Raw genomic sequence first — 25,272 nt, 5'->3', positions numbered from 1 at the left:
AAGACAAACCTACAGTAAATCTGAAAAATGTCCCCCATAATATTTAAACTAAATCCTCCTCTTTAACCTAACCTTAGAGCACGGCAGTTAAGTGATCCATTCATTCTACTTCAAAATCTCAGTTTTCTCTTTAAGAGCCAGATACCACCTGACTAACAGGATGGATAATTTGGTTTCTCCAGAAACATTTTTCTGTGATTTAGAACGATTAAATCTAACATGTGCTTCTGCTGAGCCCTCCCATTTGGAAAGTAGTGGGTAAAGAAGTCTCAGGCCAGATCTCAATTCCATTCAGACAGAGAAAACTGACATTCTAGAGTATTTATCAACCTGCTCCTCAAAAACTGAAAGAGAGAAGATAGTCAAGTCATCTCAGCACAGGAACACTGCTTCTAAATACCTTTCCAGGAGCAATGAAAATTAAGGAATTAAGTTATTCCTTACAGCCAAAGAGAGCAGGATAAGAAGCAAAGATCTGCCATGGGAAGAGGACCAGTCTCTGGACACCAGCCAGTGGAAGAGCAATGGAGCAGATTGAGCCTGACAAATTCCAAGTTCAGCCAGATTCTTTCTGCCCATCTGCAGATTCCCCTGCACCATTGCAAACATGCCTTTGACAGCCACAGCATGGGAACACTCTATAGCGAACTCTTAGCTGCCAAGTCTCATCTCAGAGGTGAAGAGGATGAGGATGCCTGTATTTTGGGATTCCTGTATTATTATTGAGGTAGATTATCTACAGTTACCATCTGGAGTTACGGGTTTTTTTAGTGGAAAAACAAAAAGAAAAACCCTTCATACACCATCAAAGTGCATGAATACAACATAGTTATTGTCACACAGGCAGCAACAGGAGTCACCGTGTCTCCTTTCCAGCACGATTTATAATTTTGTATTCCTGGTGATTTTATGTTCCTAGCAAAAAGAACTAAATAAAACACATCAAAGCAGTTTTCCACGTATCTCAGCCTCAGGAATGCAGCTTTTCTAGTCATAGAGACCAGAGAACAAGCATCTGTGTTCACACAGCTAATTAAAGCACAAGAAAAACCTCTTTTATATCTGACTTGCGAAGCTGATAACATGTAAGTTATAACTTGTATGAGACATGACAAACTCTGTCCTTCACAGAGAGAAATGCACTTCTAACATGACTCACTGTAAACAGATCTCAAGGTATAGCAGCTTCTAATCAGAGGCAGCTCCATAATGGACTTGTTGAGCAGTGACATTTCCTACACCACTTGGCACAGGGTGAATGATGATGCTGTTGTGGTTAAACCAGATATGGTTCAATACTAATACAGGGAACTAAGTGTTGGGCTTTTGACTGCATTAAGCTAGAATTTACAAACATGAACCTGAAATGTTTGACAGAAATGGGAGGGAGAGCCATCAGGAGAACACTGCCTCTAAGCCGGGGAAAGGATCTTGGGCTTCAATCTTAAATATTGTTTGTTTGTAAAAACTCACTTTAACATCACCTTTGGAGAAAATAACTCGTCACTAGTCAATTAAAGAAGGAAAGAGGCAATGGCTGCAATCAGTGTCCAAGAGGCCCATTCATATTAGACGCAAAGATGGCAGGATTAGTGTACAAAGGCTTGGTTCCCTCCAGCTCCCGCAGCTCTACCCCCCGGCGAGGAGCTGACATGAGAGGATAAGACAACTCCATTAGGAGCCCGTATCACTTCTCTGCAGCGTTCTCCCCAAGCAGATGGAGCAGCTATTTAGCAAAATGCACCGTGACTCCTGCTTTATATGTGAGCATCTGGGATGTTTCCTAATGGGAGGCAAGGCACAATGGACTCCGATTTATCAACTGCCCCGCAAGCAATTAAATATTTGGATAAATAATTTGGGGGTAAAGACCCATAGGTTGAGCTGAAAAGCCGCAAGGCATGAGGGGTCAAGTGTTTCTGCAGGATTTATATTTACCAAACAGAGCTGCCTGCAAAGGAATGTCTGTGTTGAGCTGTGGCAGAATGAGGCCCGGGCAGGAGTGAGCTGAGAACCAGAGACTGCTTCATTTCAACTGAAACAAATTCAAATGTGGAGTTAATAAAACAACCCTCTTTATTGCCCTAAGAAACAAAATATATACGTAGTTAGAGCTATGTAATTTCCTCCTAACACACATTTTGATCTGAGGATAATGTGCAGTATCACCATTTTTCTGTGCATTCTACAAAAGGCCTCTAATACCTTAGAACCATTTAATCAACATCCCATGCAGGCAGTGAATAGATAATTGAAATATAAGTACTGTCATCCATATCCCCTTTGGGAAAGAGACACAGTAAGCATTATATCATTCCATTAGACCATCCTTTGATGTGGGTTTTATTCTCATTAAACTATGTTTTAGCCCCAAGGTTTCTCCCCCCCAACCTCTCTGTGACATGGCCATGCCAGAAAAAAAAATTTAAAATACCCCCCTGTTCAAAAGGCAAGAACTACATTTTTACAAGCAATTGTACATGTCAAAAATCTAAAGCTGCCTTTTAAATTTCTTGTTTACCAAACACAGTCAATGACAGCTCCTGGAAAACACAGGGTGGGGAAAAAAAAAAAATGAAGGCAGGAGGGTGGTGGTGGGGAAGGAATGCATTTACTTGTTTTCAAATAATAAAGCCTGAATACAAGCAGGATAAGAAATTCTTGAAAAGGCTGCCATGATGGTGTCTGCTTTGAATTGTGCCCTGTTTAAACAAGAGGAAAGCCTCCCACTGAAAAAAGAAACATTTTTATCATTCAAAAGATCTCAGGGCAGTCCCTGTAAAATGAGGTATTTTCTAAACAAAGTATCAGAATGTTCCCCTGGAGGGAATGAGCATCTGATCTCTTAAAAATGATTATTCTTAAAGAACTGTAGATTTATGGAGTTTTTGTTTTATTTGTTTTAACTTAAGTAGAATGTAACCTGTCTGAAATGGCCACCCAAAGGAGCAGAGCCACCAGCCAAGCAGGGGCTAAGCTCTAAATGGGACCCAAAGTTGTAGCAAGACCCGGGGGGAGGTTCTAAACCTCTGGCTTAACCAGGGCTAGCAAAACACTTAATGCAGGTCTCAGTGAAAGCCCAGGACATGGATTTTCCCTCACTTATATCCGTGCAGCTCCACTAACATTACCAGGAATGTTCCTGATTTACATTAGTGTTAAGAAGCTAAGAAGGAAGCTAATTACCCTGAGTTATCCACAGTGATCACAGGAGGAATTTTGTTTTAAAATGCACACATTTTTTCAGCATGGACTGGTTTTGTTACACTTGTAATAGTAGGTCTGCTACAGGCAACAGAGTGGAAAAACTCAAGTTTTGCATAGAACTAGTCTTGAGTCACAATGTGTTTTTGAATAAATAAAGTTTCACATGTTGCAGTTTTCTATTAGTTCATGAACATCCAAACTTGCATATCTGCAACTATAACTACAACTCACAAATATAAGCCATTGGTGAGAAACAATACTAGCAAAGGAGCCCTTTTTGGTCTGATGCTTCAATAGTTTGGCTTGCAGTTTAAACTGAGTCAACACTCCTCTCAGAAATACCAGTAAGCAGAAGTGTTACTGCCTCCATTAACTGCAGTAACCATCATCTGTGAACATGAGAAGTGGAAAGCTCACAGAACACAGCTCCTTGGGCATTGCTAAGGGAAGAGGTTAATGGGCTTCTTGGAAAAAATATTCTCTAAAAGACACAAAGATTTATTTCTGTTGAAGCATTCAAGGCATTAGCTGTGTTGTGCCGCTTCTGCCATTTCAATAGACTTAAACTTCTTAAATGTGTACAGAAAAGTAGCTTGAGTGCAAATAATCTGCATAAGGAGAGTATCAATAAATTTCACAGCATGTTAGTCTTATCCTAGAATCCCAGAATGGTTTGGATTGGAAAGGACCATAAAGCTCAACTCTTCCCACCCGCCTGCCATGGGCAGGGACACCTTCCACTAACCCAGGTTGCTCCAAGCCCTATCCAACATGGTCTTAGACACTTCCAGGGATGGGGCAGTCACAGCTTCTCTGGGCAACCTGGGCCTGGGCCTCCCCACCCTCACAGGGAAGAATTTCTTCCTAAAATCTAATCTAAATCTACTCTTTCACAGTTTGAAGCCATTATACTGAAGGGTTTTGAGACAAGACCTGGAGCAACCACGTCTGACCTCAGAGCTGACTCTGCTGTGAGCAGGAGATGGGTCTTAACTCTCCCAAGGCCCCTTTCAGCCTGGACCATCCTCCAAAACTGCCTGTACAATGCTTCGTGGTCCAGGTAAGCGAAGGAGAAGCCCCAACCCCACTTCCAGGCAGCCACTGCTGAGGCCAAAGCCAAAGGACTGGGTACAGAAAACAGCTCTAAGTTGCAAATTACTGCAGGAGCAGAATTGAACAATGTCTACACGGCTGTGAATTGGTTATTCAGAACATACTGTTCAAGGTCTTTTTTTCTTTTAAGATGAAAAACTATTCTTGTACAACTATGAAGACTTTTATGACTGATTAGCACAGCAGATCCAGCAGTACCCTAAGTTCATAAAACAGCCACTTTTTAGAAGGAGTGTGTGCAGTTCTGGGTAAAGGGTGATAAAACCTGTCACTTTGCACAACATAACAGAGCAGGACACTTGTCACCCTTGAGTTTGATCTCCCTCAGCTACTGCAGCTCATACCAGAGATTTATTTAAATTAATCTGCAGGAAAATTAAATCCATTACCTTAAAAAGCAAGGGAATAAATCATACCCAACAGGAAATCAGGAAAAGCTGCTGCCACTTTAGATGAATCTAAGATTGTGTGACCACATTAAATTTTTCCTCGTCAATGACACAAAACCAATTCATAGAAGTAAAACCAGCATCAGCTGTTATAATGCAGAACACAAATATGCTCAATGAGTTTAACACTGCAGCCCAAGTATAAAGAACTTCTCAAGCTGTTTGTATTTCCAAACAAGACTTCAGGGGTCAGAGGAGGGAGGAGGACATATGGGCAGGCAGGATGATGGATGGCGCTCAGTGGCATGCTGTGTTTGGGTCTACTCGGGTTGTTTTTGCAACAGGATGTCTCTGATTACTCTCTGAATAGAGAATAAGGATGGTTACGTCTCATTGCTCAAAGAGAACATTTTTTCAGAGCTTTACAAATTAAATAGAACATTGTAAAGCAAGAAGTCAATGAACTATCAGGTGGTGTTTGTCACAAATCTCCCAAATCTCAGCGTCAGAAGATTCTCTGGGGGCACCAGAGGTGGGTTTGGGGGCTGGCAAATAAGGTAAATGTGCTCTTGGCCCTATGTTCGGCAGCCCCAGCTCTGCAGAATCCTTCTGTGTTGTTGCCTTTATGGATTGTCCAGCCCAGATATACAAAATATAAAGCAGGGGCACACTGCATCCCTAAGTAATTGTCCCAGTCATCAAGATGATGCAATACAGAGACTTCACAAAGGATGGAGGAAAATTACTTTTCCAAATCACATCCTTCCAGAGATCTTTGCAGAACTGGCTCCTGGCTCACAGAGAGCGATGGACAGGCCAAAGCTGCCCAACTGAGACAGTTCTTGAATGCCACCAGTAAAAGAACAATACTGTCTCCAGCCAGACCTCCACGCCCCATAGCACAGCCCTGGCCAAAGAGCCTTTCTTTGAAAGCTACTGAGATTCCTCATCAATGCCAAAGGAAACTGGAAGTCCTCAGCAACTCATAGAAAAGGGTGACATGTGAGGGTTTGGGAACCACATGAATGTGTACGCAGGGAAATGAACCCCTGAGATGAACTTGCGGCGTTTTCTCAAAGTTTCAGGCAGAAAGAAAGGGGAGAAATGTTGAAGCAAGATCACTTAGAACGGACAGCTGGTCTTAACCCTAAACAAACTGGGGGCTGAAGCTGCAAATGGAGGCCACAAAGCAAAACACATGGGAATAGTTTCTCTACAAAAGCTTAACATTTCCTAATGAGCCAGCTCTGTGAATTCTCTTACTTAAAATGGAGACACCAGCTCATCCAGGGACTGCATGACTCAGTAACTCCAAGAACCTCTCACTGGGGTTACCAGTTTGATTCTGGTCTACATTCAAAGTTTGTAAGATTTCTGTTTGTGATGGCACAGCCTCTAGAAAAACTCTCACTGGCCTCAGTGCAGTTTTCAGTGGGCAGGAGTCACATCAAAACCACCACCAAAAGCCCTTCCAAGAGGTGCAGAGCCAACCAGATGGAGAGTTAACAGCCTTCTCAAAAGGAATCTCAAGCTCAGGACAAAAACTGCTACCCATATTGTCCAGTTCTGTAACAATGACTATGCCAAATAAATAAAAAGCAAGGAAAGCAAGAAAAAGAAGAGAATATATTTACAAACTGCAAATGAAGATGGATTAGAAAATGATGCCTCATTTGCACTGGATAGCACAGATGTTGTAACACAGCAGAATTAAAAAAGCAGCAAATGTTTCATTAAATGAAGCAGTTGAAGAGAAGAAAATGTCACAACTCAAATGTCAGACAAATTTTGGGCAAGAACTCCCCAAACACTCTGGATTCTTTCCAAGACACCAGTCTCTTATGTACTATTTATCCATCCCTGTCTCATCCGGTTTTGACTTGTTTTAGCATAATCATTTACAGTTTTATTTAACCAGCCAGGACGGAAAGAGTTCAAGGAACACCAGGAAATATGTGGCAAAATACAACGAGGTTAGATCACTTGCACTGGATTATTCTCCCCTGGCACACTGCAGAAGAAATAACCCCAGTCAAGGTCTACGTGTTCCATGGTCTGCAGAGAGCGAGAGCAGCATTATTCAAGGGAAGTGACACTTTAAAGAACTTTAAATTAGCTGTTGACAGGCAGGTAGATAGATTGGTGAGTGATTGCTCAATGTCCCCAACATTCCCATTTTGTGGTGAAAGCAAATATGAAAGGGGGGGAAGTAAGAAAATCCATTAAATACGGTTTTTGCCAATCTGTGGTGCATTCAGATGACAGTGAAGCTCATTTAAGGACACAGGAAACATACAATAAATTGCTTTCTCTGAATCAAAAGTTGACAGAAAGCTTCCTAGTTATATCTTTGACTCCAGAAGCACTGCAAGCCATGCTAGCAGGCGATGACAAAACGGTATATAATAATAAAATAAAATAAAAATAAAAAATAATTTTTAAAAATCCCCCCCATCATTTTTCTTCCTAATAAGCGTTCCTTCTCCCAGGGCCTAAGGACCACATGCAAGGGAGGCAGAAGTGCAGGTCCCCTAAATCACACAATTAAGCCTGACTTACTGTATATCCAACAGATGCCCTCACTGCAGTGGTCCCTAAAATATGTTTTTAAATAAAATTAACTCAACTTGGGAATCTGCAATTAGCACCACCTTTGAGAACAAATCAGAACAAGTTTATTGAAGTGCTCTAACTATTTACCACACGAGTGAATTTACCCCCAAGGTTCACTTGACTATTTTGTCTCAATTTTCTTGTAATTTCATCTATCATGTTTTTTTCAGTCCTCCAAAGGTGAATGGATAAAACACAGAAATGAATAGGACCAACTGTTCGCAGAAGCCTAAGGGAAAACATAATTTTATTATAAATACTCTTTGGCACAAATCATGGAAATGCAATACTAAAATTGTTTGTTGAATCATTTATGAATTGGGCCTTCAGTTTCAGTTTGCAAATAAGTTAGAGGGTTTTTGTTGATGTTCTTTTTCACTTTGCTGTTTTAGCTGCCGAACAGCCTTTAAGAAACTGAACTGATACATAATCAAGAAAACAGAGGGAATGGAGGACTTTTTTTTTAAGGAATTTCCTATGCTAATACAGGACTTTTTTTATGGTGGGGGGAGGAATTTAGTTATGGATGATGACAAATTTTTCAGTTAATTTCCTAAGATGCCACAGTTGTGAGTTCTCACCCAGCTAAACATGTAGAAGCAAAAGAAGCAACACACATTTTTGTATTTGTTCTTAAATGGGAAACTTTTAAGATTTATTATTACAAAACAAAAGTTCAGTGGAACATAACTGCATGCTGCCACACCATGCACGTAGTCATCACACATGAAGAAATGTGTAAGGTGAGGGGAAATTCTATTGTATTGAAAAATTCAGTATTTTACAGCTGACTACCCAAACTCCTCACACGAAAATTATAAACATGAAGAAATAGCAAGGAACAGAGAGGTGCATTTCTTTCTCAAGCGTTTTGTCTCAAAAGTGCTATTTTTTGTCATCTGAAGAGGGAGAGAAACTTGGAAATAGATAAAAGGTCTATTCCTCCTTAGCCAGAGCAGGTGTGCATTGCCTTACCTGATCTGTCCTCGCACCAGTGGTCTGTTTTTAGTCCTGTTCATATTTGAATCAAACGGAACCTCAAAGAACTGCAATTTAAAAAAAGAAAGGAAGAATGAGAATTAAAGGATACCGGAAAACATGCCATGCGTGGAATGTCCTGTCTGCCTTTGCAGGTGCTTTAATCTCTGTTTTTGAAGGTTCAGGGATACAACAAAAATGGTAAATGGGTTTTATGGAGCTTTGATAGTCTGCATTGATGCTTTTGGCAGGCCCTTAGAAAGAAAACCACCCAGAGGACAAAAATAGTTTCTACAAGACTCCAAAAGTTCATCATTTGAAGTACAGTTTGATTCCAAGTTCTTTTCTCAACAGGTCTGACACAGCTTTTAGACATACACAATTAACATTTACATACACATACATGGAAATCATGGAATCATTACGATTGGAAAAGATCTTCAGGATCATCCAGTCCAACCGGCACCACCACTGTGCTCACCATTAAACTACATTCTCAAGTGCCACTTGAGAATGTCAGGTTTTCTGAACACTTCCAGGTATGGTGACCCCACCACCTTCCCTGGGTGGCCCCTTCCAATGCCCAACAAGCCTTTCAATGAAGAAATTTTCCCTAATGCCCAACCTAAACCTCCCCTGGCACAAGTTAAGGCGGTTTCGTCTCATCCTGTCCCTTGCTCCCTGGGAGCAGAGCCAGACCCCCACCTGGCTGCCCCCTCCTGTCAGGGAGTTGTGGAGAGCCAGAAGGTCCCTCCTGAGCCTCCTTTGCTCCAGGCTGAGCCCCCCCAGCTCCCTGACCCCAGTTTTATATTAATACAGACTGTCATTGCAAATGTTGCACTTCTAGTCTTTAAAAGACAAACACTACGGTTTTTTCGAAGATCATCTACCTTGCCAGAATCTATAACCCACCCCAAAATCAACCAACTCTTGTAAAACGCTACTGGAACAGCTCTAAGCCTCCAGCTGGAGCAGGAGGGAGTGAACACACCATATGGTGTTATTTAATGTCACAACCCAATTTGACTTCAGACATGGCCTATGGGAAAATTCAGGCAGTACTATCTGCCCACTCAGAATTCCTTCAGGCTTCTGCAGGATCTGTTTTATAAGAATATTACTGGAAAAGCTGAATGTACTTTGCCATCCACGCAAATCTAAAGCCAATCAGTTTTATGTGTGCAAAACAATAATACAAGTAATAAGCAGAGATTTGCTTACAGAAAGAGTAGGATGTATTTACAGAATGAGTATTTTCTAGTGATGTTATGTCTGAGGTTTTGGGGTAGGATCCCAATTTTAGTGGATATGCAGGAAAAGTACCATAACAAACCATAATTCCGAACAGTCACACTGACAGTAAGCTCAGTGCAGCCAAACTGCAGACAGATTTTAGGTGATCATACGATAAATGACTACATGATAAAATCTATTCAAGCAAGTTGATTTAACATTTTATGCTACAAAAGACTCAATTAACAAACATTTTCATTTTGACAGTGCCATGTTACTGGTCCTGCTATTTACTGAGCACTCCAATGGGAACGCCAGTGGACAGAGACCATGGGAGCAGTAGGAACCTGTCAGAGCGCTCCAGATGCACATCAAGGGAAAGCTGCTCCATTTCCAGGCACATGGAGTTTCAGGAACTACCTTTCCCATCTATTACCTTCACATAACGACTATGTAACAACTGGAAATCTCTGCCTTCCAACTTTATTATTGATATTCCTAAAGCAAACTCAGGCTGCTCAGCCAAGAGGTATGAGGGAGGGAGAGAGGGAGGAAGGCAGGCAGGAACAAAGGAAGAAAGGAAGGCAGGAAGGAAGGAAGGAAGGCTGTTCATACATCTTCTGCTTTGCCTGAACTCTGTGGCACAGCACTGGGCAGCTCCTACAGTGATTTTTAGGCAGCTGACAGGGAATTTGTCATCCACTATTTGCTACAGCTGATGTGCAGTGCTCAGGGTCACTCCCAACAACCATCGGAGCTGGTGAAGATGTTGGTTTGGAAGAAAAGCACTGAGGGGTCCTTGCCCCCCACGTCATGCTGGAAGGACAGGTCAGATCTTCTCAACTACACCACTAACATGGAAGTTTTGGATGTTTCACAAAGAACCTCTATAGGATACAGACACAAGTTTCTTTGGAGCAGGAAAAGCGCCCCATTTGGATCTGAAACCAGTGATTGCCTCTGACAGCTCGGTGTTTCGCTAATGGTTTGTTTCACTGCTATATTTCAGAGATGATTACAGCAAATGAAGAAAAAAATGCCATTTGACATCAGACTGGTAGAGCAATACAAGGGAAAAACTCTATATGGCTAAAGTCTGTTCTCCAGAAAATATTTGGGCTACAATTACTTTTTTTCGTAAGTCACAAGTCTTACTTCTACTCACAAAGGTTTGACTGCTTTGAGTTACTTCCAGTTTAAACTTGTGCATGTGAGGAGATTTTGGCTTATTTGACAGCATTTAAGCTTATGCATAAAGGTATCTGTGTGCAATGGATAAAATCAAAATAAGGTTTAAGTTTTAAACTCAATGTGTCTCAGACATAAAATGGCTAAAATGAAGAACAGTTGGATAGCCAACACCTGAAAGAATTTATACGTATGCAGTTGGGTTATCAATATAAGCTGATGATGCCATGCTTAGTGTATCAAATATTTCCATATATTTAATACAGTAATCAACCTCTGAACAGAATATAAATTTTGAACAAGAATCTCCTCTGCTGACTTAAGTAGTCAAAAAATGTCTGTGTCTATTGTATACAGACACGGCTGCTCCTGAAATTAAAATTACTGCATGACTTAAGACTGAATTTTTTCGCTTTTTTAAATCTGACAATTGGAATCATCTGTTACCGTCCAAGTGTATGTATACAGCATGGCGCTGTATTTCCAACTGAACTACAGTTTAAAAAAATCCTTTTACTTGCAATGCCCTAGATTCCTTCACTTGAGCTAGTTGCTATTACATGTCAGCAAGATGTCATTTATCAAACTTTTCCCATTTTGCTCCCAGATGTTCAGCAAAATTCTCCATTTGAAATTATTTTCCCCTGATATTCTAGAAAAAGTTTAAAAAGACATGCATCTCAAATATCATTCCACAGGAATGAAAGAGTGAAGTCAAACATATTATCTCATGCCAGGCCAACAAAGTCCTGCCTATTTCAGCAAACAGTAAATTCAGTAAGATGAATCCTAGATAAATAAATATTTTAGAAGCACTCAAGAGGCTTTTTCCTCAGGAAGTCTCAATGCATCGGTTCAGTTGGACATGACAAAATATTATGCACCCTCAGTATCTGGGAAACTGATTCTGGGCCACCAAAAGGGCAGACTGAGGGTTAAATCTACAGCATCTAAAAGGCCCTGAGTGACAAACTTGGCAACAGCTCTCAAGAGCTTAACCTAAATTTTAATCAGTATGCATGAACATTTAAAACATGATGATGGAAAAAAAAATAAATCAGGCCAGCCAGTACTCTGTGGTTTATTTCTCTGGCAGGCTCATCATGCTTTTTGTGCAGATCTCATCTCATTAATATACAGTAATTATATCTTAAATATGTCACAATTCCTAGCATAGCTGTCACATTACTGCTCAGAGCTGTTTACGCCCATGGGCTTTCTGTCCTTCAGCTTCTTCACATTGGTTTCCACTTCCTTTAGAAGTGAAATGTTAAAGAACATTTAATTTCAAGCTACCTCTTGGAACCAGCAGTGCCTGCAGAGGACAGCTGAGCACTCAGACCTTCCGGAGGGCTCACAGACTAATAATTTGATTAAGACTACACCAAGATTTCCGTAACAACACCTTGCAGATGCAGATTACACTATGCCAGCACTTTGAGGATTAATGGTAGGGAAAGACAAGAGCATGTCCAGTGCCTCTGCAGGCGACTTCCGCTCCTTCCATCAGTTCACAGAATCACTGAATCTCCTGAGTGGGACGGGACCCACAACGATTATCAAGTCCAACTCCTGCCTCTGCACAGACACCCCACCAATCCCTCTCTGTGCATGAGAGCATTGTCCTAACACTCCTTGAGCTACGGCAGCCTTGGGGCTGTGACCATTCCCTGGGGAGCCTGGTCAGTGCCGCAACCACCCTCTGGGTGTTGAACACCAAGACCACCTATTAAGTTTCCCAAGACAGTGGCCTGACGATTTTCAGTTAATTAGGCCAGCGGAGCCCTGAGCACATAGTACATTTGCCATCCATGGTCATGCAGGAGAGATTGCATCTACTGAATTACAAACAGTCCAACACCTTTACTCCTGTTCACATAAAAACACCGACAGAGTGCACTAAGAGGAACAACATGCCACAGAGTTTATCAAACAGATCTGCTACACTTCAGCTAATAAACATCTCTCATAGACCACTCTGGATTTCAAGTGTATCAAGCGCCAGCCTGGCCACTGGCCAGGCCCAGCTCTAATCAGTGACATGTGGTGGAAACAGCAGCAGCTGAAACAGGCAACCAGTGTGCCATGTATTGACAGAACATTTTACTCTAATGCTAAACACATATTTACAGCAGAACCGATAATCCCAGGAGCCTAAAGATGGAATGGAACCCTGCCATTAAAAGACAATTTAATTTAACATAACTCTGAGGTCCTCCCATTGCAAAACCACCCCTGAATCCAAGCAGGCTTCCATGTGCTCTCTTAAAAGCATCCTGTAAGGGCAGTTCAGGTAAATCTTCAGCACTAATGAGTGAAGCAGTCACCTCCTCCCTCTGGGGTCCAAAATCCTCCCTGCTTTATACCGCATAGGGAGGTGGAGATGAGCTACAAAAGCTACAAAAGATGAGCCAAAGCCCCATCTCAGCTAAAATCTCTTGCTACAGACCCAAGCAAGTATTATTATGATATAAATAAAAACCACTACAGCTGGATGCCTCACTACAGCACTTCACTGAATATCTACAGCCAGAGGTAAGCTGGGCTGTATAGGGCAAGTCTTGAAAATACCAATCTTGTTGAATTAGGTGTTTCTGGAGTTTTCCCAATTCCCCTAAGGTACAGAAAGCTCTGATTCTCTTTGGTTTTCTTTGGTATTGCCCAAGAGCAAACAGTTAACCAGAAACACCACTGAAACACATGCTGGAAACTGAAAAGGTGCATGAACCAAGGAGGAGCAGGTGGACCAAAACTGTGTGGAAAGCACAGTGGCAGAGCAGACTGTGCATACCTGGGCAATAACCTGCGGTTTCCTGGGAAGGTGACATCCAGAAAGCCATTCCTCGCAGCTGGCCATGCAGCCTCCAAATTCATCAGGTTTCAGCATTAGCCTTTCACATGAAGTCTCCTGGTCTTCCCCATGAAGCCAAAGGAAAGTTGCTTTAAGCAACACTGGAAACCCACCAGACCACGAAGTGTCAAGTACCTTCCTCTGAGACTGTTCTTCCCCCCTGTATTACCTAATTATTTCTACTCCTCATGTTTTCAGTGATTTATCTTACATTGTCATAAAGTAATATATAATCACATAAATGGAGAAGAAAAACAGAACATATAATACATGGTAAATAAGATCAAAGTCAAGATTACTATTATAGGTTTCCTTCTAGTTTCCTTTCAATCACTTTTATATGAAAACGACAAAGAATAATTAAAGCATATTACAAAGGTCTTTTTACTCAATTGTACACAGATGTGACTAAAAAAAAGTGGAGGGAAGGATTTTCAAAAACACTTGTGCTGATCTAACACGATTCTCACTGAAGTCAATGGCAGTTTGACTTCAATGAGAGCAGAGACAGACCAACACTGAGTGATTCCGAAAATCCCACACTAATTGTACAAACAAGGGAAGGCTTTGGAGACTGCTGGCTTGGAGATTGTATATTTGAGAATCATAAAGGGCACACAGCACCTGTTTGTCTTCAAGATATGAAAATAAAGCAAGGCAAATATTTTAGGGATTAGAAAAATAGCTTTTTCTCTTTTTTTTTTTTTTAAGGCAGTATCTGAAAACCCTCTGGCTCTGGAGTTCCCAGTCTTACTATAGATCTGCTTTAATATTTTCCATCTCAAAGAGGATTCTAATTAAAAACAAGACTGATGCAAGCCCAAACAACGTTACTTACAGATAGAGGAGGGCAGCTAAACCCCAGACTGTCATGTCCCACAAAACTGGAAAGGTCTGCCATGTAAAGGATCTGACACAGTTTATTATGTTTTTTTCCCCACAAAAGACACATTCCTCTTATTAGCCAGCATTTAAAAGCCCATTGCTCTGTATACGGAATAGAACAGGAGGGAATTTCTAGGAAATGTTGATATTTGTGACTTTAGAGATTTTCAGGATGGAGAAGGCAGACGCATTGGTTTGCACCCATTGGACCTGTTGGACTAACAACCTCTTGTGCCAGCTCTGCTTTTAAGTGCTCAAGAGGTGATGATGTTTTTCTCTTGACCACTCACAAGTATGGATTTCCACGGATTCCCAGAGACACTCACTGTCCCCAGAATGGGGCATTTTTTAGGCTTTACATGGCATTTAGTATTTCAGTATCCTGAACTGGCAGCAGCGGCTGGAGCTGCCAGCATGCCTGGCACAGTGCTCTGTGTTTGTTTTCAGCTCATCCAAAGCCTTTTAGTGGCTCTGAACAACAAAACAAGTGGTCACTGAGCTCTTGCAGCTTGGGCCCCTTTCTCAACACTTTGGCCGAACAAGATCCTTTGCTGATACCACAAGTGCCACTACAAGGAGCTTGAAAAGCTCACAGCTGTGATAACGTGGAGTGTCACAGCAACATGTTCCTAATGCTGCTGCTGCATCTGTGGGGCTTGTCACAGCAGTGAGGGGTTGGGATAGAGGAGAGGATGACGGACACATCCTGAAATACACTGCTGGTAATTAGGGAAGCCAGCTGGATAAACCACTGGCTCGGCAGGTGTGTATGTGCTTGTAGCACTCACCTGGGGAAGAGGAGCGAGGGTCGAAGGAAAGACCCTGGGACTGCATGTGTCCGAGCCTGCTGCAGGGAGCAAGGAATTAACAATAGTTAAGGAGTACATGTCATCTTCAGTGTATGAATAACTTCACAAGTTAAATAACATGGCATTTGCACCAAAATTCTTTATCTACTTTACTCCACATAAAAAATTTTTCTTGTCTTCATCTTTGAATCAAGTTTTCTAGTACCAGTGCAGGAAAAACAGCTCATTTAACCTCATTTTTTCAATGCACCTAATGTCCAAGGCTTGAAATGGGAGAAAAGACATGAATCTCCTGGTTTAGTAAATGAGAAACAGGTCAAGTGACCGCCAATGAGCCTGGATCTTCTCACTAAAATCATATTTTGCTAGAAGATAGTGTAACAAAAATGAAATAATAATAAAAATAAAACCAGGCCCTCACAAGCTGTTTAATCTTGAAAACTGCTGACTTAGTGAGCCACCTAAGTAGTGTATTCCCAAGGCCTCACAGAGGTCAGCCATGGCTTCAGGGGAAATGAAAACTGGATACCACAGACAGGCTCACCTCATGTAATCCACCTCAGAGAAGTAACTGCCATGGGAAGGAACACTGCTTTCTGGCCAGCTGCCAAAGACTTCTAATAATAATTTACCACCACCAAGCCCTATTTATTTAGCACACAATTAATGCATCCACAAACAAAGCTCCTTACTCCAAGCCTTCCTTTGGCCCCTCTTCCAGGAGGACACTTGCCCATCAATGCTTTTGGGCTCCTTGATCAAAGGAGGCAATTTCCAAGTGCAGGACATGCTGCACTGAATATCTTCCCATCCTTTTGGGTTTTGTTGCTGTCGGGATCTTCCTTTTCATCTTAAAATGAAAATGGCTAAAAAATGTGTTTTAGTTAGGTAAACACCTCATGCCCTTCCCCTGTGCTGACCCAACCAACTGCACCCACAGAATTACCTCATCTGGCCAAAAATCAGCTAATTTCCCTCTGGATCTTTCCATTTCTTGATCTGTGTCACTGGGTCAGGTCACCCTGGACACAAAAAGAGGAGAAGAAAAGGATGAAGCTGTTACTCAGCTTCCACCTCTGTGCTGGTGAATCATGGCACCCAGGAGAGAAACGGCAGCATAATGGTGCATCTCCCACCGAGGGGTTAAAGTGCTCTTTCTCTCCAGGGTCACAGAGACAAGGCAATGAAGCAACATTCATCCATGTTGTGCTGCCCCGGAATAAGAAAGGCAAACTTCACCTCCCCACACACACTTCAACAACTGAGCTCTGATCACCCCACATCTGTTCCCTACCCCTGCATGTTTTTAATGATGAATTATCATCATTAAATACATGTCAGAGGCATCTGACATCTGTAACATGGCTTCTTCAGGAACTATTTTATTACTAGGTATTTTAGGAACCATTATTAGGATTGAAGAAAAATACCACCTTTATGCCTTACCAAAATACCCCCTGAATCACTTTGCAAAGACGTTTTCTTCAAGAGATTCCTTTGCATTAAATCATATTTGTCATGAAGCCAGCATGCCATGAGTGCAATGTATAATTTAAAAAACAAACAAAACTTCAAGTAACAATCTCTTTGCTGAAGATAGGAGTTGCACAAGGTCAGTATCTGGTTTAAGTTACTGTATGTCCTAAAATACACCAGGCCAGGTCCTCTGGACACAGTGCAGCTGCTTTGAGCAATACTGGAGATAAAATCTGATACTGAAGATGGCTTAGACAAATTCCTGTGGAAGAATAAAGTTGTTACTCAGGAACTCTTGGAGAAGTATTTCTGCTGCTCAATGCAGTGCTTAAGTCAAGCAGGAGATCCAGAGTCAACCAGGAGACACAAATCTCCTCCAGAGGAGTGAGAAGAGAGGCAGGAGCTGTGAAGCCTTTATTTCTCCCTAGTAACTACAGCAGGATCCTGAGCTCCTGGCTTTAGCAGTTGCAGAAGGAGCAGGTCACTCAAGAGCCCTCCAGACCATCATTATCAGCTGCTTTTCAGTCCCCTGTGACTACTAGAGAGCTATAAAATCAAGCAGCCTCGCTGTGCTCTGCTTTTGACCAGGAGATGAGAGCAGGGAAGTAGGAAGGTGAGATTTAAATCATTTCCACACATCTCCTAGCTCCAACCCATGTGTCCCAGATCCAGGTTATTTTAATCACCTTTTTATAAATTGTCACTCAAACTGTAAGAATACTAATCCACCGCAGTGTGCTTCCTGCCAGGAACCTCAATATTAATCCATAAACTCTTCTCTTATATTACACGGAGGTGCGTTGGTTTTAACAGCTCATGGCTGACACACTCTATTAGTGAGGCTTTTCTTCTTACAAGACAGACAAAAGTAGCATCATACATACAGAAGCAGGCTTGCCTGCTTTTGGGGAGGCAGGGGCTATTTCTGTAGATGCAAGCATATAAACTGCTTGTTCAAAATATCTTTTAGTTTGGGAAATAAATTAATTTTCATACTTGAAGTTCCTGGCACCTGTGAAAGAGAATTTGCTTTGGTCTGGCCATATTTGGCAAAATCAAAATCTACAGCTCCTTCTGGCCAAAATATTAAAAACCTCAAACTCCCAAAGCCCACAATGGATGAAATGCAGGAATGCTGTAACAGAGTCAGTAAAAAAGTTTAAATGTGAACCAGGGTGTGAAGTGGCATAGGCCTTTACCAACGCGCCTGAGCAATACAGCATGCTAACATTGTCCAAATGTCACCGAGCTGACCTGCTCCACTGACCCATAGCTCAAACCTCCTAATAAAACCATCCCTCAGGAATTATTCCTTTTAAATATCAGATTATATGAGGGAGAGCTTCAAGTCACATTTTTATATACAGCACACTTAGGGAATCGATCAAGTCTATAGGAGAGAGTTTACAACAAAATTTAAACCCAACTTTCTCCTGTTGTTCCAATGTCTAAAAAGAGCAAGGGAACCCTGTGGGGCATTTCAGGATTTACACTGCACTGGCAGAATAGCCTCATTGCTCCCCTCCACTGTGTGCTCTCAGAGCCAAAAGGAGCCCAGTTTCTAATATACTAAAGAGTTATAATTGTTAGACCACAGGCACATTGATAAGTGCAATGTTGCAACTTCATTTGTATGACAATGGTTTTATTTAGTTTTAAATCTTGGCAATAAAGCAAATTAAAAGAAATCACTCTCTTCCACCTGTACAGAACTTACCAGAAAGCTATCAATATATTAATAACATCTTTTTTCTCTTACTAATTTCACAGATCTTTGATGTGGCAGACCACATGTGTGGTATTTTTAAGGCATTCTCTCCTCCTAAGGCTATCACAACTCTGCAGATCAAAAGACATGGGAGAGATGCTCATAAGTATCTACGTATAAAGATTCTGGTTAAGCCTAAAGATTTTGCCCACAGCAGGTTAGTTTTGGTAAGGGATTTTTCTTCATTAAAACATGAATTTATACAGAAAGTGTAGAACTGCCAAATAAAGTAACAAGGTACAATGTAACAACAAATATCCAAGGTGCAACTAACCACTTAGCACCAGCTTTGCAGTAAAATCCAGTAACCATCTTCTTTTCTAAAAGCAAAATGCACAAACTGGACCATGAAGTGGGGATGACCATCACTACGCTCTCCTGTTGAGGCCTGGATGACAAACCTGTAAACTGAGAAGTCACATTACAAAGACATCTCAAACTCATAATTAGGTCTCACCCTTCCTTCCCCTTCATTAAGAATGAAAGTGAAGCAAGAGTCTCACGATGACCCATTGGAAAGCACAAACACCCAAACCTGTTGCAGGGGCATCACACCATCCATCTTTCTAAAGCTGTCGAGAAATGTTTGTCATTCCAGTACTGCTCGCATCTCCCAAATGCTAAGATAACACACCCATCAATCTCAGCTAGAGTTAAAAGAGGAGTTGAAAAATAAATAGTTCTGAGTCATGTTACTAAGAGGGATTCCACACACTATTAATTTTAGCTTGGAAACCAATTAAGACACCAAATCAAATTACCTCCCCTCTTTTTAAGGTATAATGACCTATTCACTTGGTAAATTTATTTATTTTGTGCCAGTGATCCTTTCAAAAGCCTTAGAAGCTTAAACAACATTAATTTTAATCTGACTTCTGGCAACAGGAAGGTTTTTGCCAAAAGGCGGTCAAAGATATGGATGAAACAGGATGATTATCTTAGAAGGCTATTCTTAAAAGCATAATAAGAAACATAATGACATATAAGCAAGACTTGTTCTAAGCACTGCATGAACATCAATATGTTGGAATAAACTGGTGCTTTCCACATGAAACCTGGGGTAGCTTTTGTCCCCTTCAGCCCCACTGCAGCTTCTTGCTCACAAGTGCTGCTGCAGCAGCACTTCTCCACATCAAAGCAAGTGTCCAAAACTGCACACAAGAAAAAGGTTATTAAAGCAGGAACTCCCTGCCCAGCCAAAGGGCTCAAGCTCCTGCAGCTCATGCCATGGATATTACCAGAGCAGTGAACTCCCAGCAGTTTTTAATATTGACACGGAAATGCCACTCTTCTCACATTTGTCTTCCAGGTGCCTCAAATGTCACCTTTGTTTGCTAAGTGTTAGTCCAATATGAAGTTTTCTGAGTATCTATTGGGAAAAAAAATAACCAACCCTGCACCTCAGTGGCCTGATTTCCCCTGGGTGCCAGTATCCATCCATCCATCCATCCATCCATCCATCCATCCATCCATCCAAGAGCTTCTGGGGGTACTATTTCCAACTCCTTCCTGTTGGTGCACCATAGGGATGTGGAAGCTTTGACTACATGGGTCTTGCTACAGCTGGATGGCTGGGACTAGCGCTTTGTTCAACCACAAGAAAAAAAAGGAAAAAATCATCTGGATTCAACAGGACATTTGACTGAGGCACTTCATGCAAGGCATTAAAGCCAGACTGCACCATGGGAGTTTTGTATTCACCTTCCATGAAACTAAACCCAGAATCATGAAAAGTCTTTTTGTGGTAATGGAAGTGCATTATAGTATCTCATCCTGCAACAAAACCTTTATTTAGGCAAGTAAGAATACATACACAAAGAAAGACAGGGACTTCCTCCAAGGGCTTGGAGTGACAGGACAAGGGGAAATGGCTTCCCACTGCCACAAGGCAGGCTTACATGGGATATTAGGAAAAATTCTCCCCTGTGAGGGTGGGGAGGCTCTACAACAGATTGCCCAGAGAAGCTGCAGCTGCCCCATCCCTGAAAGTGTCCAAGGCCAGGTTGGACAGGGCTTGGAGCAACCTGGGATAGCAAAAAGTGTCCCTGCCCAGGGCAGGGGGTAGAACTGGATGAGCTTTATTGTCCGTTCCAACCCAAACCATTCTGGGACTCTGTGTAAGAAGAAGAAAACAAAGGACTGGAAGTCCAGCATCAAGGCTCCACTGATCATTGCTGACAAGTAGAGGATAAAATAAAGAATTTTATTTGCTTATCCCCAAGCCCAGATCCATGTCATGCCACCCAACACATATATGTACCTATGGAAAAGGAAAATCATACGAAAATCAAAACATAAAAAGCTATTAGGTGCTCTGAAAAAAGGACTGCAATATCAAATCACTTACTCTAATGGAAACTCTTGAAATTTAAAAAAGAAAAAAAATCATTACAATCTGAAACTCAAATAAATATTGCCATATTTCTATGACCAAAAATATATGGTGAAACATCTACTTTTGACCAGATTTCAAGTTCTTCAGTGAGGAAAGTGTGTGCAGATACCTGAGAAACACTAACTTTGCAATTCCAAAACAAGCTTGTAACAAGAAGTTCTTACTCCAAAATAAAAGTACCCATAAAAGACGTCCCAAGAAAAAAACAATAATGCTTAAAAAATTCACATCCTATTAAAATTCAAATTAATTTCCCTATGTAGGCAAGTCCTTAAACGTATCCCTCCATTTAAATACATTGTAGTTCCTGTGTAGACAAGTCCCAAGACGCTCTTACATGATAATCGTTAAATATTAAGTGGTGAAATGAACTGCAACATTCAGCATTCAGTAATGCTCCTTATGAACTAAGATTTATAGAGGAAGCACAAAATAAAACAATCAAAGCACATGGTTACCATATCTGCATGTTATACTGGGAAAAAAAAAGAAGGAATAAATAAATTTAAATAATCATTGAAAATTATAAATATCTAGGCACAGATATTTATATTACCAGAACTGCTGCAGAAGGCAATGTTCAGCCCACTCACTTCTTTAATTGAAGTATTAAAATTAGAAAGAAATCTAAGTGCATTTTACAAGTCATTTAAACACTGAACAAATCATGAAAATAACTGACAGAATTTTGTAATTTAGAAAATACAATCTTTTTATTAGCTCTACCCTTGGGCGCTTGTCTAAAAAGTTGAGGTAAAACTCTCAGTTTCACTATGTAAAAAAATTCCAGTTTTGAAAAAAAATCAGAAATTACACAAATAGCTCCAACTGTGGTCCCAGGACTAGCAAGTAGGAAAAAAAAAAAAAAAGTGCCATGAGGAAAAAGGAACTTTGCACCAAGTGCCTTGTCCCAGTGGAATGCTGGACACTCGTCCCTGTCACACTCCTTGGCACTGTCTCTCTAAACACATGCTCATACAAATAAAGGTTTAAAATATATTTTCTAAACTAAACCATACCCAAGGCAGGTTTGAAAGATTGTTCATAGGCTTTACAAGCACTTCATTTACACACCAGCATATGCATTTAGTATATAAATATTTATAGTTTGGCAGCTCCCTCTCCCAACCTGCACAGGTTTTCTCCATTGGGTTTCACCAGCGATATTTCTTTCAAATTTCCACACTTCCAGATGCTTTGCTCAGACAGCTTTGATGGAGAACAGTTGTGCCTATTAGCAGACAAGCTGCTGACAGCTAAGCTGAGCTTCTAAAAGCTGGCAGGGAGATAATCCAGCACTGAGATCTGGTAAGTTTAAAGAGAAGAGAAAGGCACAGTGGCCTGCAAATAGTGAGATGTCGCAGAAAGACCTAGTCAAGCCCCAAGCCTTTCCGTGAGGTGTTTCTCCTCTCATTCCAGAGTACTTCAGTCAAACCTCACCTTAGTTAACTATCCCATTAGACAGCACCACTTGGTTCTCAGCAAACACAGCCTTTGACTAAAGAAAGATAATGTTGCTCCAGGAAGTTATAGTCTCCAAAACAAACCATATTTACAGATACATAATTGTAGAATCATAGCATAGTTTGGAAGGAACCTTAAAGCCCATCTTGTTCCAACACCCTACCATGGGCAGGGACACCTACCTCTAGACAAGGTTGCTCCAAGACCCATCCAGCCTGGCCTTGGACACTTCCAGGGCTGGCAAGTCCACAACCTCTCTGGGAAATGTGCGCCAGGGCTCCACCATCTCTATATAGATATATTTCTGAAGGGCTGTTTCTCCTGCTTGACTCCATGACAAAACATGGCAAAGGCAAAAAAAGCACCATTATTTAATTTTGCTGTATCCTCTTGTCTTTCCTCCCCACAAATAAGTAGATTATGATCTGCATTTTACAGAAGATACTCTGTTGGGAGACCGGGAGCGCAGGAGATGTGTATCCGCACCTTCCCTGAAAATCTCTGAACACAGAACAACAAACACAGAATTCTCTGAACACAGAACACTGGTATTTCCACTGTCACCAAGCCATGGTACTACAGGAAAGCAGCACAAAATCAAACCAAGTCTGAACCAGCAAGGTTGGCAACACAGCTCTGTCTGAACCCTGCAAGGTTCCAACTCTTCCCTCGCCTGGATTTCCACACTGGGCACAGTCCATGGTGACAGATTTGCAGAAATGCCACAGCCAGGCTTTGCCTTCTTATCCAGAGGACAAAAAGTAATCCCACTGCGCATTCCCAGCTTGTATTTCCTTAATATTACAGTTATCTATTTCTAAGGTAACATCAGATTACAGGGGACTTGGGTTTTATCTCAATACAAACTGGCTGGGGCAGGTCAGCACAACCGGCACGGGCACACCAGGAGCTGCTCCTGCTCCTGCCCCAGCAAAGGCGAGTCCAGGCACATCGTCCTTCGCCCATCCCAGCACTCACGTCATCACCACTTCCCCAAGGATGAGCCACACCAGCGCTTCCCAGTGCTGTGCCAGACCAGACAGTGGTTTCATTCAGACAGCGATTTTTCTTTAGACAGCACTGGAATTCTTCCAGGCCAGATAAAATCTAAATTTTTCCATGCAAAGAACTAAAATACTCATCAAAAATACAAGACCTCATTTATGTTCTGATACTCCTCCTCAGGCACTCAGTTTTGGCCACTGTTGAGACAGAATTTCTTTGTTTCGACCCTGAATGACTTTCCCAATGCATCTTACAGGTGAAGGGGGTTCCGGCTGCTGCCCTCCCACCCACTCCTTAATTAAAGATGCAGAGGTCTGACATAAACTATGTTACAGATTAAAACTGGACTGTGATACATGAGAAGTAAGTATGTGGATAGGTTTTGGAAAACAGACTGTTGGCAATTATTTTGGTGTTTATTTAGACTCTTTAAATTGATTTAGAATAGGTAACAAGAAGAATAGTTGCTATTTAACAACAGAAAGATGAGAAAAGAGTAAGGAAACATATTTGTCACTTCCAAACAATTGCCAGGAATTGTGGATCTCTTTAACTTATTAAAAAAATATTTTCTAAGTAACATGGAAATGCTGTTTAATCAGAATTATCAGAGTTCAAAGAGCCATGAGAAGAAGGAGCAGCACCCTTGTCCTGACACCCAGGGGCTGCTGCTCTCCCAGACATCAAGGCACTAACACAGAGCCAAGCTGCCTCCATGGTCAGGTTCATCCAAATACCTTTTCCATGAACTAATCAAACAGGCATTTATCAGCTGAAAGAGGAATACGCAAACCTAAGGGGTTTTACGGAGGAGTTTTTCCCTTCATAAAGAGTCACGAAACTTTTAGTCCAGAAGGTCTTAGATTATCAGGCTACAGCCAGACTAGTACAAAGCATCCTTGATGTCTAGACCAAATGAAAAGATTAGCAGGTCTGCCCCAGTGCTGATTACACCAGGCTCATACTATTTTTCCAGTGGATGCTTTCATAATTAAATATCAAGTAACAGGAGGCACTTTAACATTTATGTTACCCTCACCTATGAAAATAACATCAAATTTTTTTGCACTGAGAACTATAAAGTATTAAAAAGCATTCTATGGCTGTAACAGCAACCTGTCAAGCTGTGAAGAGAAATGTAGATTTTAGAGAAGGGGATCCCTTGGGAATGCCACGTATCAGCAAAGCAGAGCAGCAATCACATTATGCCTGTAACTAATACGGACAAAGTGAAATGAGTAATAAAAGCCAACAAAAACCAACTTTCATTCTGATTAGTTGATTCTAATAGACTTCAATTGCAATTTAAAATTAGGTGGCACCATCAATCACGCAGGTCTCTGCAAGCAGCAGCTGCTGCACCTGCGAAGGAGGCACCAGGGACACCCTGGGCATGGACGAGACAGTAGCTTTGAGCTATGCCACGGAACAGGGTTTCTCAAACACAGCAGTTATGATGATCTGGAAGATGTGCAAACCCCAAAACCTCGAGCACAAGAAAGGGGCTCAAGAAAAGCTTCTCCAAGCTCCCAGGTTTTATCTAGTTAATTCTCTTGGTACAGGCAGGTGCATCAGCTCTTTGGACTGAAGAAACATGACAGGTTTTAGCTGTTTCGAATAGCTATTGCTCTGCATGATGCCAATATATCACATTTTAAATTCAGTTCAGGGCCACTCATAGGGAAAAAATTACCAAAAACTAGATTTCCAAATGGAATGAGTCTTTATTAGAGGAATAAACAGGCAAATAACAGACCTATTAAACAACACTCATACTTTTTTGGTAATTTCATCAAAAGACAAGACAACAGGCTAGGTTTTATGGGAGTTTTTTGTTTTAAACGGCTGGGTGTGAAACTTGAGCAGGTTACTCAACCATCTTGTGGAGGCTGAACAAA

General features: G+C 41.4%; 1 protein-coding gene across 1 annotated transcript in view; it reads right to left on the bottom strand.

Moving 5' to 3' along the window:
• LOC104695659 (protoheme IX farnesyltransferase, mitochondrial) overlaps positions 1-25,272 on the bottom strand; it is a 102,834-nt gene that overhangs the window by 26,284 nt on the left and 51,278 nt on the right. Inside the window, exon 5 of the mRNA XM_039562387.1 lies at positions 8,298-8,368. Coding sequence (XP_039418321.1) covers positions 8,298-8,368 — 71 coding nt within the window. The remainder of the gene's footprint in view (positions 1-8,297; positions 8,369-25,272) is intronic.

This window comes from Corvus cornix, chromosome 18 (assembly GCF_000738735.6).
Source record: "Corvus cornix cornix isolate S_Up_H32 chromosome 18, ASM73873v5, whole genome shotgun sequence".
NCBI lineage: Eukaryota > Metazoa > Chordata > Aves > Passeriformes > Corvidae > Corvus > Corvus cornix.
The sequence above is the reverse complement of the archived record's forward strand: the minus strand, read 5'-3'. Positions and strand labels throughout refer to the sequence as shown.